The sequence below is a fragment of the Carica papaya genome, chromosome 7, assembly GCF_054855325.1.
Source record: "Carica papaya isolate Zhongbai chromosome 7, ASM5485532v1, whole genome shotgun sequence".
NCBI lineage: Eukaryota > Viridiplantae > Streptophyta > Magnoliopsida > Brassicales > Caricaceae > Carica > Carica papaya.
Window position 1 is genome coordinate 23,788,283 of NC_142315.1, and position 17,740 is coordinate 23,806,022.

General features: G+C 32.0%; 2 protein-coding genes across 4 annotated transcripts; one reads left to right on the plus strand and one right to left on the minus strand.

The window, feature by feature from the left end:
* Positions 1 to 7,684: 7,684 nt before the first annotated feature.
* LOC110807039 (homeobox protein knotted-1-like 3) lies at positions 7,685 to 13,246 on the plus strand. Of its 3 annotated transcripts, none has more exons than XM_022032057.2 (6): positions 7,685 to 8,835; positions 10,271 to 10,391; positions 11,760 to 11,953; positions 12,025 to 12,156; positions 12,551 to 12,687; positions 12,766 to 13,246. In XM_022032057.2, exons 1-6 carry the CDS (start codon positions 8,083 to 8,085, stop codon positions 12,815 to 12,817), a joined length of 1,389 nt encoding a protein of 462 aa, XP_021887749.1. In that variant the 5' UTR covers positions 7,685 to 8,082; the 3' UTR covers positions 12,818 to 13,246. The 3 variants fall into 3 exon arrangements, with proteins under 3 accessions (XP_021887749.1, XP_021887750.1, XP_021887751.1); XM_022032058.2 differs by having other exon boundaries at positions 7,687 to 8,835; positions 12,769 to 13,246; XM_022032059.2 differs by having other exon boundaries at positions 7,688 to 8,835; positions 12,777 to 13,246.
* Positions 13,247 to 14,211: 965 nt separating this feature from the next.
* On the minus strand, positions 14,212 to 17,551 carry LOC110807047 (uncharacterized). Its single transcript, XM_022032067.2, is given in 2 exon segments — positions 14,212 to 14,969; positions 17,008 to 17,551. Coding segments are annotated over 2 exon segments (1,026 nt in total). The 5' UTR covers positions 17,428 to 17,551; the 3' UTR covers positions 14,212 to 14,363.
* Between the last annotated feature and the right edge of the window lie 189 nt (positions 17,552 to 17,740).

Here is a 17,740-nt window from a genome sequence, read left to right on the forward strand (position 1 = left end):
GGTGAAGCATCAATCAATCAAACAGAAGAAATTAATAATACGTATATATATAGATATATAGATACGTACATCTTCTTTTACTGTTTAACATCTTTTCATCTATAGAAATTTTCAGACAGGAATTCTGAGTTTTCCTCAATGAAGCAAAATGGTAATGACATCACTAAAATGGAAAAATAAAAAAAATAAAAAAAGAAAGTTGAAAGCTCTGCCATATAATCATTAAATTAAATTCTTTTATGTTTTAAATAAATATATTATAATTTAATACAAACTGACTGGATAACCAAATTTAATTAAAATTGTTATATTTTTAAATAAATTATTTTTTATTTTTGGTACCGACTCGTTTAAAAAAATGAAACTCAATATTTAATAAATTTAGGTTGAAAATATCTGGCAATAATAATAATAATAATAAATTTAAAGAAGAAAAAATGTCGTAATTTGATGCCTTTTTCTTCTCATCTATCAATTCAGCTGGTGGGGTTTGTTTGTCGTTGCTGCGCTTTACCCTCTTCTCTCTCACTTCAAATTTTTTTCAACTCTTACATTTTCTGCAAGAAATAATTACCGCAGTAAAAAGGTAAGAGGTAAAAAAGGACATGAATTTGTCATTGTCTTGGGATTTTGCCACTCATTAACTACTGTTATTTTAGTTTTTTAGTGAATGGAAAAATTTACTTTGTTCATGCATGTTTTTTTTTTTAAGTAATTAAAATCGATATACTTGTGATTTATGATATAAGAAATACTTTTTACACGTGTAAGTAGTAATATATTATAAAATATTAATTATTTTCTTTTTTAAAAAAAAAATAAAAAATAGTTTGAATTAAATTGTGGAGTGTACTGTTGGTGGCGATTGGATATATGCGTTGAAAGAAAGGGGATGTGGGTGCAGACGTGGTCCATGGTAAGAGTTTGAAGGTGGTTTTGTGGTCCTTCAAGAGAGAAAGCCTAATTTCAGGGGGGTCAAAGCGACACCACAAAACTCCCCCACTTTTACTGCCATTCATTTCTTTCTTTTTCTAAAATAATAATTTATTTTAACTTAATTTTTAATTTTACTAAAAAAAATCATAATACATTTATAAATATAAATAATAACATATTGAATTCAATTTGAATAAAAAATGTAAATTATTATTATTATATACATATTTAAAACATTAAATAAAATAATAATAATAAATCAACTGATTTGATTAAATTATTTTCTTTCACAAAGAAAATCCTATTTATCGTTGAAAATTAACCAAAATAATTTATGTCCTATTAATAAATACATCAAGACTTTATTTGGAACAACTTTTTTTTTTTTTTTTTTTTTTTTTTTTTTTTTTCTCCTCCCCCACTATATTCCCCTCTTTATTTGTTCCAATTTGATACTCATTTAATCTTTTTCTTTTTTTTTTATTTTTTTTTTCTTTGCAAAATTCGATGTGTACATATATATGTATGTATGTATATATATATATAGTGGCAACTAAAAAGAAGTCTTGTAGACTTTTCATAATTGTGGATAAGGCGAATCGTGCACACCGTTTGTGGGGGCATCTCCTCAAATGAAGACGTTTCAATGCATACGCATCCCCAATTAATTAGCTTATAATCCTACCCAAGTTATCGTCAATGGTAAATTTTCATTATCTTAAACAAAAAATAAAAATAAAAGTAGATTTATATTTATACATTCATTTATTATATGATAAACTACAATAGGATAGAGATAATGGTGGTATTACGATGACAAGTAACAATTTTATTTACCACGTAAAACAAAAGTGAGACTAAAAAGGGCCATGAAGAATCAAGCTTGAGAAGATAAGCCCATTTCCAATGCCAAATACATCACGTTCGACCTCAACTACCAATCAATTCCCTACATCCTTTCCTTAAATATTATTGGGTATGTTGTAGTATATCCAAAATTCAATTTTTTTTTTTATTATTATTATTATTATATACAAAAAAAAAAAAAAAAAAGAGTGAGTGGGCGAATGGAATCATATTAGCAATCCTTGTATTATATTTTAAATCATTAGGACTAATCCAAAATAATTAAAATAAGCAAGATCTAAAAATATGACATAAAGGAAGATGATGATGATGATGATGATGAAGAATTGGGTATCACAGAGACTTTCGTTTTCACCAGAGTGGTCAAAAGGGTATGTATAAAATTGAAGATGAAAAATGTAATGACCAAAATAGCTTTTAGCAATTTTGGTTGCTCAAACCTTTTTAGCTCCAAAAGGCATGTTGCCCCCACCCTTTGTAAATGCTGCTGCCCTCCCAAGACATCTCTTGTCTTTGGATTATTAGATTTTGTTGTACGTAATTCATTCACATTCATATGTTTGTTTCGGCATGGGCTTATCTACATCACTCTCTATCCACCAAAACCTTCAACATCATTTTCAAACTACCTCATCCAGGGGACCTATATGTATACCTTAATTATATTACACACCACGTATATCGAAACATACTTCAAACCCTTTATAGTTTGAAGTTTTTCGATTTAAAATAGTTACTAGTATTTACTATTTTATAATCTTATAATAATTAAAAAGAATACATTTGTTTTATGATGGTTTAAATTCATTACGTTGTCGTTGTTGTTATTACTTTAGTACAAGACTCAATCTTCATCATCGATGCAAAAGATACATCAGTCAAAATTAAAAACCTAAAAACATGCTGTTTTTTCTGGATAAGCGAATGTGACATACAGTAAAAATTTGAAATTTTGTTTTGGACATACAGTAAAAATTTAATCCTTTGGTCATTTAATTTACCATTTAAATCAATTAGCATTACTTCAAAACCTTGTTGCTTTTAGAAGTGTCTTTGTTAATATGCAAAAAGGTTCCGAAAGTGACACAGTTTAATTAACTTATATACATATATATATATATATATATAGAGTTTACTGATATTTGATTTAAATTAATTATTATTATAAGAATTTATCATTAAAAATAATTCTAACACATAAGATAAAAATAGACTTTATTCAACTAAAAAAGCATGCATGAATTTTAATAAATTTAAATTTTGTAATATATTAATTTCTCTAGCAATAAGTAATTAGTAATAATTATATATATATATATATATATATATATAAGAAGCCATAATAATATTGAAGTGTAAAAAGAAGGGAGAAGGGGGGTATCCTTTAAAGCAACAGCGGGGACATTGATTTCTTTAAGAATTTCTTTTCACACACAATCAAGACAAAGACACGGACATGAGACAAGTCTTGTATTAAGACTTTTGCCCTCGACACCTTATTATATAATCTTGTTTTCCACAATTATCAGAATCTGGGTCCCACCTCCCTCAGTTAAAATAATATTTTTTAATTTTTTAATTGAATTAATATTTTAATCCAACATTTACCAACCATTTTTTTTTTTAATTATTTAATTATTATAATCAATTCCATCATTACCTTATCAAACTGCACTTGTTTAATATTTCATTAATTTAATCAAATGTGATTTAGCTGATATCTCATGGTAAATCCCACCCTCACAAACGGAGAGAAGAATGGCGCCCTTTCATTGGCTAACGGTGACGGCACCCGTGAGAATTACACGTCGGACAACCAAAACATTGGCGGGTATCTCACGAAACCTATACCTCGTCTCACCAGATACTCACTCTTGTTGATGTTCGATTGGGACACGTGTCATCCGACTAGTGACTCTACCCGCGCTCTGTTCGCATATTTTGACGATCCAAGTTTTTCCCTCCCTCCGTGTCGCGTCGACAACACTCGTTGATCTTGAGCGTAAAAATATTTTATTTTAAATTTATAAATTATAATTAGTTTTTTGTTTATTTGCGCACGTGTAACCGTAAATGATAAGTAATTAAGATTTCTGTCTATTAGATTTTGTATTAAAATTAATTTATTTTTGTTTTCGAACACAACATAATTCATTAATATTTATTATATAAAAAATAATTGTATTTTAATCTTATAACACTAAAATTCAATTATGTTTGTACTTTAAAATATAAAATAAAGAGAGAGAGAGAATGAGAGAGAAAAAGCAGGCCTGGCGTGGGAGAGGAACAGAGATTGCGAAGAGACGTGTAAGTTGCAATCCCAATGAATCTCACATTTCCTTCCTTCCTTCCATTCCAACATTCAACCTCAGTTTCGTCAATGCCAGCTCACCACCTCTTTTTCTCACCAATTTTTTATTTTATTTTATTAATTTAATTATCTGTGTAAAATATTATTTAATTATTTAATTATAATACATAATAATAATTTTAAATTTAAAAAAAAAAAATGAATTCAACATAATTACATCCCAAATTTAATCAACTTTGTGCATTTTATCCCAATTAAAGAAACTACAGACTGAACTTATATATTGATGTGTGTTAGAGAATATTTTTCCATATATATATGTGTGTGTGTGTAAGAGTATCTATATTGTCATTGTCCAAGTTAACACGATCAAATATTGTCGTGTCCTAAAGTATACTACCTAATTTCTCTTTATACTTTGTGATAACGTAGAGTAATACCTACCATTACATATATATATATATATATCTTTACTTATAAAGATAATATTTATTACATTCATTACTTTATTCTCATTTAAAAAAAAAAAAAAAAAAAAAACCCGGATTGTGTTTTGTCCCATAAAGTGAATTAACAATAGCATAAATAAATTCATCCTCTGCTGCTAAAATCTAGATTGTAAGTATACGAAACTTTTACTTAAAAAATATATATTAAAATTTTAATCCGTAATTAAAAATTATTTAATTTTTTAAAATTTATTTATTTATGTAGATGGATTCGGCCACTTGGGGTATCTGAAAATGGGACCCACGGCGGGGCCTTCCAAGAAATTACATTTGGGCCCTCCATGTTTTAGCTTATTATGGTTTGCTTCTGCCGTTTGGCCGACGGCACGTTACAAATATCACAAAAAGTAGTAAGATTTTTAGTCCTTCAAAAGCAAATTAAATAATTAATTTTTTATCAAATTAAATATTATGGTATTGACATTTTTAAATAATAATATTTTTTTTGAAAAATAGAATAAACCTAAATAAATAAAAAAAACTAATATTATAATTATATTACTCCAAACAAATGCTCACACGCCCACGCAAACACACGCGCCTATGCTTTAACGAAAGAGGCCAACAAGAGCTCTGATAGGTGGGAGGTAGGGGACCATTTTTGGCATCGCAGGTGGACAGTTTTGCCATAAACACCAAACGGTACCTTCTACACTGCTGGGTCCCAATCTTTTTTTTTTTTTTTTTTTTTTTTCTCCTCTCATTTGCGATTGGACCCCACCTCCCTCCTAGGGGACCAGCTACCCTCGCATTCATTAAGCCGGCGGCTGTCAGACAAGTCAAAATTCTCGATGGTCCCCACCGCCCTCCATTGCTCCACGTGTACGGCCTCGATTCTCTTACTCGGCGCGTGCTTAACGTGGGACCGCCATAAGTGGTCCAAGCCACCACAGACCGACGCGTGTCCACCTGTCGTTGTCCCGCGAGTGGCGGAGAGGGGAACGACGTAATTTATGGTCCCCCCCCCTCTCATCTCTCAATTTTTTCCTTACCATTGTTATAGTCCTGGCCACCGGCTACTGGCTAATGCCGGTCGGTTGAATCGCTGAACCGCCGGTGATACAGGCTAAAGTGAGATGCATTCAAAACGCGTACAATAAATTTTTAACCTGATATAAATGTCTTTAATTTAAAAAAAATTAGTTAATAAAAAATATTTTTTTTTAACAGTACATAATAATTTCAGTAAGGCTTGCTAAATGTATAAGTTAATTCAATAAATTTTGTTAAATTAAATGTTATAGATGTTTTACTAATAATATATAATATATTTATAAAATAATAATTTTTATATTTTTGATAAGATTTAAATTTTATAATATAACCGTACGTGATTGAAAAAAAAAAAAAAAGCTACTAAAATATATTTATTTCAATAATATATATGTGTTATTAATAGAAGGTAATAATAATAAATTAAAGGTTTTTGAAGTTGAAAAGGAAAATCCTATTCACTATAATAATTTTGATTTCTAAATTAATTTAAAATTTGTGGAAAACAGGCTCCAGTGTTTTAGGGGATCATTAAAATAGTTTAATTTTAAAAACAAAAAATAAAATAAAAATTAAGTCAATACAAAATACAATGATGTACTTTTTGTTGGTAAGTACAAGTACACATACTTTACATGGAGGGTACGCGAGGTGGCTATTGTTTTCTGGTAAAAAGGTTCAATGTCTGTCACTTAGATCCTTGATGCCACGTGTTACCAATAACTTTTCTTTTCTCAATACTTAGATTTTAACATCACATTATGAAAACTTAATTTTAATGGATGGATTTAATTGGGTTCTAATAACAAAATTATTTGTTGTGTAATCCCGAGTGTTTCATTTATCAAGCCTAATTCTACCGTTAAAAATTACTTTTTTTAATTGTCACATACTGTTTAAGTTTCGTGAATTATTTTATTCATATTTTTAGTTTCATAATAATTAAATTTAATACATTAATTAATTTACAACTAAAATGTTACTCTCGATTATTTTTTATTGTAATCCATTATCATATTATATGGTAATTTAATTCGTTTAATTTAAAAATATTATTTTATAAAAGATGCTAAATTATTGAAATTAATTTAATAATTTCACCTTTAAATTTAGATAAATAATTAACGTAAATTTATTGTTAGCGTAATTTACAATATAATTAAAAAATATATATTACAGAACACAGAAAAAAAAAAACCAAGTACAGTGTCACAGGAGCAGTATCGCAGTGGTGTGAGGGCATAAATACGCTTCCTGCTACAGTGATGCGAATTGCGAAAACCTGCACCTTTCAACCGCCCTATACGGTACCTGTACGCTCTACTGCTTGAATCGTCCACGCTCACGCGCTTCCCTCACCAAAACGGTGTCATTTCACTCCGCAGACACACCAACACTTTCTCGCCACGACGACGTTTCTTCACGGTCCGATCACAATCAACCTAACGCCCTCCGTGCAACAGATCAACGGTTCGTAAACGTCCAGCGAAAATATTAACCTAAACTTTACGACCTACCCATTTTCCTTTTTCATTTTCGTCGGTTTAATTTATTAAATTAAAAAAAACGTGGCAGTTGACATGGAGAACATTACCTTCCTAATCCGTCTTATAAATTTTTTTTTTTTTTTTAAAAATAAAAAATTAGTCTCTTCAAAAGAAATATTTAATTAATTAAAAAAACAATTATATAATTATTTAAATATTAAAATTACTATTTTGTGAAATAGGAAACTAATCATTTGTAATTTCAGAAAAATCAACATCGGTATGCATGTAGTAAGTTTACTAAATGTTCAAAATTTTTCTGAAATTAAGAAATTGAAGCTTGAAAGGAAAATTTCAAAGTCCATGGAAATTTATTATTAGTTTTAATTTAAAGTTTAAATTAAGATTTGATTAATGTGTTAATTAATTTAATAAAATAATTAATAATTATTTTTTAGGAAACCAATCATGATTTTTCTAAAAAATGGAAGAAACCTAATGTGAGCAGAAAAGTCTAAATAATAATACTAATAAAAAAGATGGTCCCCTCCTCCTTACTCACCACCACCCTCCTTCTCCGCCATAAAAACTCCCACCATTTCATCATAACCTGTTTTCTTCCACCTGAAAACCGCTCTCTTAATACCACTCTTCTCTCTCTCTCTCTCTCTCTCTCTGCATCTTCTTCTTAATATTATTATATATACTAATCCATATGATCATTTCTCTTTCTTTCTCTCTTTAACACCACGTATCTTCTTCACCATAGTTTTCACTTTCTTTTCTCTTTCCTTTCTCTGTATTCTGTTTCTGCAACTGTCTGCCTGGTCCGAGCTTCGCGCTCTCCCTGTCAAGCCATGAACATAGAGTTACATAACAATCATTGAGAGATTGTTTTCTTTCTTTGTCTCTCGAGCACATCGAGTATATACCTATATATATTTTATACACTGTATACGGAAGGAAAGATAGGTACATGGCGTTTCATCATAACCATCTCTCGCAAGAGCTTCCTCTCCATCACTTCACCGACCAGCAACAGCAGCAGCAGCAGCAGGCACAGAACCAGCAGCACTTGCCGGAGACGACGGCACCAAGTTGGTTAAACACGGCGCTGCTCCGCTCCCAACAGCCGCAGCCACCTCCGCACGCGCACTTCTCAGACACCAATTTCCTCAACCTCCACACTGCGAACACCACCAACCCCGGAGCTGCCAATAACGCCAGCGCCAACGCCAACTCCGATTCGACGGCCTCGCAGGCGCCAAACCAATGGCTGTCCCGCTCGTCTTCCTCGCTGCTCCACCGTAACCACAGTGACGTAATAGATGACGTGGCAGCTGCAGCTGCAGCAGCCGCTGCTGGAGGAGGAGGAGCCGAGTCGATCATCGGCGGCGGCGTGGAGTCGGCCGATTTGAAGAGTAACAGCGATAACATGAACAATAATAACAACAACAAGAGCGAGGGGGTTGTGGTTGAGAGTGGAGGAGGAGGAGAGAGCGTTGTGAATTGGCAAAATGCGAGGTACAAAGCGGACATATTAGCGCACCCGCTGTACGAGCAGCTCCTCTCCGCACACGTTGCGTGTCTTCGAATTGCCACCCCTGTCGATCAATTGCCCAGGATCGACGCCCAGCTCGCTCAGTCCCAGCACGTCGTCGCCAAGTACTCGGCCTTGAGCGCGGCTCAAGGTCTGGTTGGAGACGACAAGGAACTCGATCAGTTCATGGTACTCTCTTCTATTCTTCTTCATGCATCTTTTATTTTCGAGGATTTGAGCTTTTTGATTTCTGGGTTTCGTCTGAATTTTGCCATTTGGGACGGTATTCTAATTTCCGGCGACGTCTGAATTGCAAATTCATTAATATGGGCTCCGTTAATTGATTCTTCCAATTTTAGGCGTTCCATACAGAGATTTGAATTTTGGTTTCTGGGTTTCCAATTTTTAAATCCTTATTCGAGCGGTTCATCAATTTGAGATGATTTAAAGATTGAATGAGAAGAACCCTCTAAAATAATCCTGCAAAGGGTACTTCATTTTTGTCAGATAAGAAAATGGGAGTGATTTGATTGGTGGCAAAAATTATTGAGAGAGAAACTTTTTCCTTTAAATGCATTTTGGCTTTGTGTGCTTCTCGTTGATTTTTGAGTCTTTTTAAAATGCATTTTACCGACAAATGGTTCTGCCATTATACGGAGATGGCGTCTTTTTTAGTGGTTTTCTTTTGTACTGGCAGAAAATGTTTGAATTTCTTTAGGATAAGCTCATCCTGGACAAACCACATTTTTTGCTTAAAAATTCAGTAGAACCTAATTTGGTGTTCTTTGTTATTGAGGTCAAATTGTAATCAATGGTGCAGACAGATTTCTTTACTTTACATAAAAGTACAGGCGGTTAGACATTTGAGGGATTGATAATCATGTTTTGAAGCTAATTTGATGACTCTCTTGTCAATATGCTGTTTATCATGGAAGTAAGAAGGAATTTCATTTTTTTCTTTTTTGAGAGAAATGGAAATTTATTAAAGGAAGATATTTACTACCGGATTAGTAGTGTACTATTGGTGCGTGAAAATTTCGGGGGCGGTGGAGAATGCAGGGTATTTCATTTTTTTTTTTTTTTTGGAATAATTTGAAGACATTATATTCGTAGATTAGAATTAAATACCATAGTTTTATCTTCCATGGGAGTTAGTTTTCATCTCCAAGATTTTAGTGAAAGCTTGTTGAGATGATGGCACTCTTGAGAAGCTAAGCCTAGGAACGTAAATATCATTGGAAGAGCACCTGAAATGCTTATACTGCAACTTCATGGTTAAACTATGGAAATTCATTTTCATGATGTCCAAATACATTAATCCAGTCTAGTCTTACTATTCAGCCTAATTGAGCTATTCAGATTTCAGGATGATTCTGCGATTCTCTCACTTTTTTAATTACCTCTGTAATCAATTTTAATCGCATATGCAGCAGAAGCACGAAGAAATACTCCATCTAACTAATAATATAAAAATAAGATATTCTCATTTTACATTTGATTGGATGGTGGAGAAGTAATTTACTTTGCTTCTACTTCTTATGATTGTTTATTTTAACCTGTCCTTGATCAATTTGAAAGTAAGGCAAGATTTGGCGAAGAAATTTAAATCTTAAATATTTCACAGACACATTATGTTCTCCTACTCTGTTCGTTCAAAGAACAACTACAGCAACATGTCCGGGTCCATGCAATGGAGGCGGTAATGGCTTGCTGGGAGATTGAGCAGTCCTTACAAAGCTTAACAGGTCATATTTTTAATTGCATTTCTTTATTTGTATCCTTAATGAAATTGGAGAAAAGAAATTGGATATTTTTCAGAGCATCAGATGCAAGTTGAACAATCCATTTCATATTTGAAAAATTCAATCCAACACTTGATGCTCTTGAGGAGATAAATTTAGTAACTGTGGAGTGACTGACTGCTTTTTCTCCCTATATTTCTCAAAGAAAGACCTTCCATCTCCTTTATCCTTGTTCTTGCTGAGGCACGTTGCCCTTAAACTCTCTTATGTAAATAATTTGGATGATTGAAGTTTAACATCATTGTTATGAAATCAGTTCCAAGTGTAGAAGCATGAATAAGAACTAGTATGTTTTGATTTTTTTTCCTACTGGGATTTGTTTTGGATGTTATATATTGGGGCAAAATGGGAAGGGAAAGGGTTGTTGATGAGTGATATCATAATTTTTTATTCGGAGGATTCTTGAATATGGAGCTGTTAGCTAGTCCTGCTCACCTTCCTTTCCTTTCTTTTCCTAAGTTACTAAATTTTATAGTTTTCGTACTCAAAAGAAAACGAGACTTTATCGCTCTAATTAGTTTCGACACTCTCTAACTACGATTTTCATTTCACCCGCTTAGATAATGAAATTCTTCGTCTACCATGATTTTTCTTATACTGTATTATGTTGAAATCTATTTTATTATTACTTGATATATAAATTTTAGTTATAATTTATGTATTTGTTGATGGAGGCAATTAGTGGACCTTTTTCCGTTCACTATCTTTTGGGTGATTTGAAATAAGAGGAATAAACGAGCTTCCTACGGGGTAGATGATGTAGGGGATTTTGATAGGAGTAGGAATAGATGGTTCTATAATATGGACTTTTTGATTTTGGGTCATTCTCTATATTTTTTGGAAAATTTTAGAATATTTTGATAAATAATTATTTTTTTGTCGTGCTTGTTTATCATTTTATTTTAAAAAAGAATAATTTATGTATTTGGCACATAATTAAGCCAACTCTACTCACATTTTTATTTCTATAATGGTAAATTTTATTTCTAATATATAAGAAAAGAAATACAAGAGCAACCAATTTAAATTGGATATCAAATTAATTAGAAATTAGAATATTACTTTCATTCAAATCTTTAACCTATTTGTACTGTGCTCATATTTAAATTATATATAATTGAAATTTGAATTAATTTAACTTTAATATAGACGAAAATTTATATGTTAAAAAAGTGTAGGAAACTCGAAATAAGGAATGTCCAACCTCTCCCCGATGACTTGAGTTGTAAGTGTATGTTTTTTAATGTGAAGTATAGTTCAAAATCAAAGGTTACTGAAATTCTAGCATCTGTTGCACGATGTCATAAACAGGAGTTTCCCCAGGCGAAGGTACAGGCGCTACCATGTCTGATGACGATGATGACCAAGTAGATAGTGATGCAAACTTGTTCGATGGAAGTTTGGACGGTGCAGACAACATGGGGTTTGGTCCTCTTATCCCAACAGAGAGCGAGAGATCCTTAATGGAACGTGTGAGACAAGAGTTGAAGCATGAATTAAAACAGGTAAAGAATACTATTTATTGTGAATTTTTTTAACGTTATGCAATGTGACCAATTTTAATCCGTTGTTGTAGGGTTACAAGGAGAAAATAGTAGATATAAGGGAGGAAATTTTGCGAAAGAGAAGAGCCGGAAAACTACCTGGTGACACAACCTCTGTTCTCAAAGCTTGGTGGCAATCACATTCTAAGTGGCCATATCCAACGGTAAGTGCAGCCTCATTACTTTTTTTAATTTATACATTTTTTTTTTTTTTTTAATATAAATACGTGTATTTTATTAATAAAATGAATGCATATAGAGAGAAAAAGATATCAACTATTTTTTATACTCTAGCTCTAAAAAAAATATTATTTATACAATTATTGCATATGGTCATACTCCCAACCACAAGTTGTTAAAAATACTTTTTTTATGTATTTGTTGGAATAAGAAAAAGTTTCCCAAATGGATAATAAATTACTTAGGTTCTAATACATTATTTAACAGACCAACTAACCAAACTGAAAGAGTAGGTTGAGGCATTACAACTTTAGCTCTAATACTTTATTAAATAATTGACTGAAGTCTAATCAGAATGTCATATCTTTGAGTTAACAGGAGGAAGACAAGGCAAGGTTGGTGCAAGAAACAGGTCTGCAATTAAAACAGATAAACAACTGGTTCATCAATCAGAGAAAGAGGAACTGGCACAGTAATCCATCAACTTCGACCGTCTTGAAGAGCAAACGCAAGAGGTACTAAAAACCTTAAACACGTCTTTCTAGTTAATTTTAAATCTACGATGAGCTTTGCACCAACTTTGATTCTGAAAGAAGTAATGCAGGTGAAAATAGCAGCGATCATTTCATGCAAAATGCGATATAAAACATAGAAATTGCGACTGATATATGGAGTTGAAGTGAAGGGACCATGTTTTGATTCAGAGAGAAAAGTAGGCTAACACAGAGGATTGGGTTTATGAGCCAAGAAGACGGACAGGTCGGGTAGTGGTGGTGGTGCAATGTGATATTATGCCATATCAGTAGGAAGTTGAAGGTTAGGAGTTTATATATTACTGTAACTTGATTTGGATCATTTCACCTGCAAATTTTTTTTTTTTTTTGGGAGATTTATGATTTTTGTTTTCTCTTCATATCTGTGAATAAGATAGCAAGGGGTTGTGGTTGTACAGGGTAATAATATATTTGCATAATTCCTTACAGTTATTATTATATACTAGTGAGTTATAGATTTTTGGCAATGTAATGTAGAGTTAAAATTATTAGCAAATATGTAATTTTAGCACATTTTTCATATTGCATGTCAGTTATTATTATTTTATTTTATTTTATTTTTTCTTTTCAAAAAATGAGAGGTCTAATACAATTCCATGATGTAAATATATATTTCTGATGCATTTTATATAAATCTCAAATATCTCTAATGTCTATATAATAATAGACAAATATATATATATATATGTAAGAAAACTTATCTTAGATATTCGCAATTATCAGAAAGATTCCGAGAGAGAATAGAGTCGGCTGAGAGAAATCGTAATAGGATTTTTATATCAAATGATTCTAGCGGCTTACGTCATAAAGATGTATGGTTAATAAATGTGGTGCACCCACTACACCTTGCACCCACAATAAAAACACCCCTAATATATCGATATATACACACGCACACACACATAACTTCTCTTTTCATGGGCTCGGGCTTCTGGGCTTCACAGACAGGCCCTTTGACTATATATATATATATATAGACTAGCTAGAACTCCAACATACACAAATGGTATCATTTCTCTCAAATTATTTACTTGGGCATCAAAATGTTACGGCCTTAAACATCTTTGATTAATTTGTAAGTTGAGATGTGAAACAATTCTTAACAACAAAATAAATTATGTTAAGAGACTCACAAAAATCTTTAAAAGCATTGCGCTCTCAACATCCTAAACAAATTACGCAAGTTTTAAAATTCAATTATTTTTAAAAATCGACTGCCTTTTGATTTAATTGCAAAAATAATTTAATATGATTATGAAAAAATTGACTCAAGAAATTAATTTTATGACTTAATTATTAGAAAAACAAAAAAAGTGGTGTTTATAGTAAAATTTACCAATTTTCAGATAAATTTAATCAGATTCTTGTTATTAATATGAGGAGGATTGGGGGGGTACTTATACCAACCAGTTTTACTTTTCAAATTTAGTTTTGCTTCTTTTATTTACAGTGCTGGTCAAATTGTTCATACTTTGCTTTTAATGATAATGAAACCCCGACGAAATCGTTATATTACAATGTAATCAATCTAAAGAATCTATCACCCTTTCCACAATTTTTACAATAGAAAAACAAAAACAAAGACTAATTCAACGAATTAAAAAGAAAAATTAAACCCAAAAAAAAAAAAAAAAAAATCAATGAAGAACGTACACAAATCGGTGGAGTAATTTAAGAAGACGAAAATCCCAATTGGTCGATATCCAAACACAGCCTTGTCGTGTCACGCCCCCGGCATTTGTTCGTCTACCCGTCGGAACGGCCGCAAACCTTGCCGAGAAATCCCGGTACGCGCCGTCAATTACTTCTCCGTCTCACATTCCATCGTCGAAGTTTAGAGCATAGCTTTGAGGATCATATTGAAACTGCATCTTCCTGATCTTCTTGCTTTGGATCCCGTGATGGCTAAACCTTCTAATAAAATTCTTCCATTTCGGTCCTGCAACTACCTCAGATAACTCCTTTACCTTCTTCACTCTTCCGATCAACCAGCTCTCTTGCTTCTCCTGATCTTGTTGATGATAAGGCTCGTATCTATGTCCGCCATCGTTGTTTTTGCCACCTCTTCTCCGCCATCTTAACCGAAATCCTTGAAAACAATTTCCACAGCACAAAGACGACACCGTTTCTTCTCCATCTTCCGCGTAAAAATCGTCTCCTGTCAACGCCGTGGTTTCGCTAATCGCCGGCTGTTTTTCTTGCAGGGATTCCATCCGAGAATAAAACGTATAGGTTTGGAGAAATTAATAGAACCGTCAGTAACGAGACTCGAGATTCTCACGAAGAGAGACTGTTTCAGTGGATTTGAGAAGAAGGAAGCTATATGTACATATATATGTACGTGTATATACATATAGCTTCCTCCTTTCCCCGATTCCTTTTCGTGTATGTGTTAGGCTTTATAAAAAGGAAATAATGGGAAATGAAAATTCGATTATTTTTAGTGTCAGGGTCTTTTTAAGTTTTGTTTGGTTGGGTTGTCTTCGAGCTACTTTGACAGCTGGGTGAGTGTATCATCATAAAGTAATAATAATAATATTTAAATATCAATTAATTAGAGAGATTCCCGTTAGGAATTAGAGGACCCGCTGGCCGGTCAATCATAAGCTGTGACCTGCGGGGTGCCTGCTAATTGACAGTTTGACTTTTCGACGGCCAACGGCTCTTTTGGCAATTTCGTTATAGCTTTAACGACTCTTCTAGTACATTTTAATTTTATATTTATTTATTACGAAATAAATAATTTTATGAACATATATACATATATATACACATACATAAAATTGCGTATGATTATAAACTATCGGTTTAAAATAAAATTAAATGAGACTATACATTATTGATTTGAAAAATTGTCAGCATTATTTTTGGATTTACAATAAATTGCCAGCTCAAAAATCCAATTAGGGGACGTGGATGCAACTAATAAAAAAATTAAGAATATTGTACGACTATAATGTACATTATTAATGTTATTATTTATTCATTTCGGTAGGTATAATAAGCCAACAAAGTTTAAGCAACCTAATTTTATTGAGAAAATTCCTTTTTTTTTTTTTTTTTTTTTACGTTCTTCTTATAAATGAATGAAATTTTATTTGTTTCCAATGAAAAAGGCGTTTACCTTTTTTATTTTTTTCCCATTAAATTTTGAGTTGGAATGAAATGAAAATGAATATTAAACTATAATCATAATTTAAAAATCATATATAGGGGTCGGAGATATAATTGAGTATGCGATTGTATGTTTTACTTAAACAAATTCATCATAAGAAAACAAAAGAATCAAAGTTATCTCTATTTGATTATTAAAAAAAAATTAAAAACAACAACTATAATATAATGTTACAGCATATTTGTCATCCATTAAATCTTTAAAAGCTGGGCCTTTTTTTTTTTTAGGAACAACAATTCTTTAGCTCTTACATATATATATATATATATATATATATATATATATAACTGTGTGTGTATATGGATGGCTGTTTCAAAATTATTTGAAACGTAGCTTTGCTTTCCCCCCACCACTCGGGCTTGTTAAATTTTCTAAAATCTTTCAATCACTTTTATTTTTTTATATATTTATATATTATAAAATTATTACGGTTGATAAATTCTCATTACAAAAAATTAAGATATATTTATCTGGTATTTTTTTGTTTTAACTTATGATGTGTTTGCAGTAAACTTAAATATTTTATGTAATTCATTTTTAAATATACATTTAATTTAATTTTAATATTTATAAAATTATTTATGGAATAATAAAAATTGAACTAATGTAAAACTTTACGTTGGAATTTCATTTTTAATCATTTCAATACGATCTATAAATTTTTATAGTCAAACTAACTATAAATATAGTCTTTGGACAATTCTAATATTAGCAATAGAAATCAACTTAAACTTTAACATAATAAAATTAATTTTAATTTTCAATATTAAAACACTTATCCATAATATATTTTGAATTTTATTGGTTTTCGTAAGATTTAAAATTTTATTATTTAAATTTAACATAAAGTTTCACGTAACCTTAATTTATAACTAAAGTAATTTCTTTTACAGACTTAACCTTAATAATTTTCCATTAAAATTTCTTCTGATAGCTTCTGGAACTGACAGCATATTACATTTTCGTGGATTCAGATTCTACTTCGAGGCGAAAAGAATCATAACTAGCAATCCACAAATTCCATAATTTACATTTACGGTACAAGATAAATATTACATACATTTCAAATTCAATGCGCGAGCCTTACCTTCAAATCTGTTGATTCATGGGAATCTGACGCTCCGTGAAGCCGGCAACCTCGACGCGTATACGGGATGGAACTCCTCGTCGTAGACACGATCTTCTTCGAAGTTCAGCGCATAAGTGAGCGGGTCGTAGCTGAGATCGGCAGAGCCATGGCGCTTCCTGCCACCCTTCCGGCCGATCCTCGCCACGAGACTGCGACATTTACCTTTGATCTCCAGCTCGTGCGCCGTCGATTTCAGCCATTTGTACGGAGACTTCGTCGTCGTTCTCCCTCTCTCCGTCGCATCCACCGCCACCACGTCTGTCGAGCTCGTACGCAAGCCGCGTATTGTGGACCTGAATCCGCGCCTCGATCGAGAAGAAGAAGAGGATAAAGAGACGAAGTCGTCGTACATTTTCAATTCTTTTTCAAACAGAAGGGCTTCTCCTTTCTGATACATGTTTGAAGAGTGGTTTGTTCTGAGTTGAACGCTGATGGAGAAAAGGGTAATATATACACATATACGTAATAATGTGTGTCTGTGTTGGAAGTCCTAAATGGATAATGATTGACAAGTAGTAAGTCGTGTTTGGTTCCCGCGTTTGGGGGCAGTTGGATAAGCTCAAGAGACTTGGCCCAAAGGCAAGGCTAAAATTAAACCAACTGAACTGTCTGATGCATAAATGTACAAGTATTTTATTCATAAATATGCGTACGAATCAATAATATCTTTAAAATGTTTAATATAAAAAATATTTTTATTTAAATTTAAT

Bases quoted from the DNA above. Each gene is read 5' to 3' on its own strand.
- LOC110807039 (XM_022032057.2), top strand. From the start codon at position 8,083: ATGGCGTTTCATCATAACCATCTCTCGCAAGAGCTTCCTCTCCATCAC. The intron at 10,392-11,759 runs GTCATATTTTTA...TGTCATAAACAG, and splicing joins GTCCTTACAAAGCTTAACAG to GAGTTTCCCCAGGCGAAGGT. The intron at 11,954-12,024 runs GTAAAGAATACT...CCGTTGTTGTAG, and splicing joins TGAAGCATGAATTAAAACAG to GGTTACAAGGAGAAAATAGT.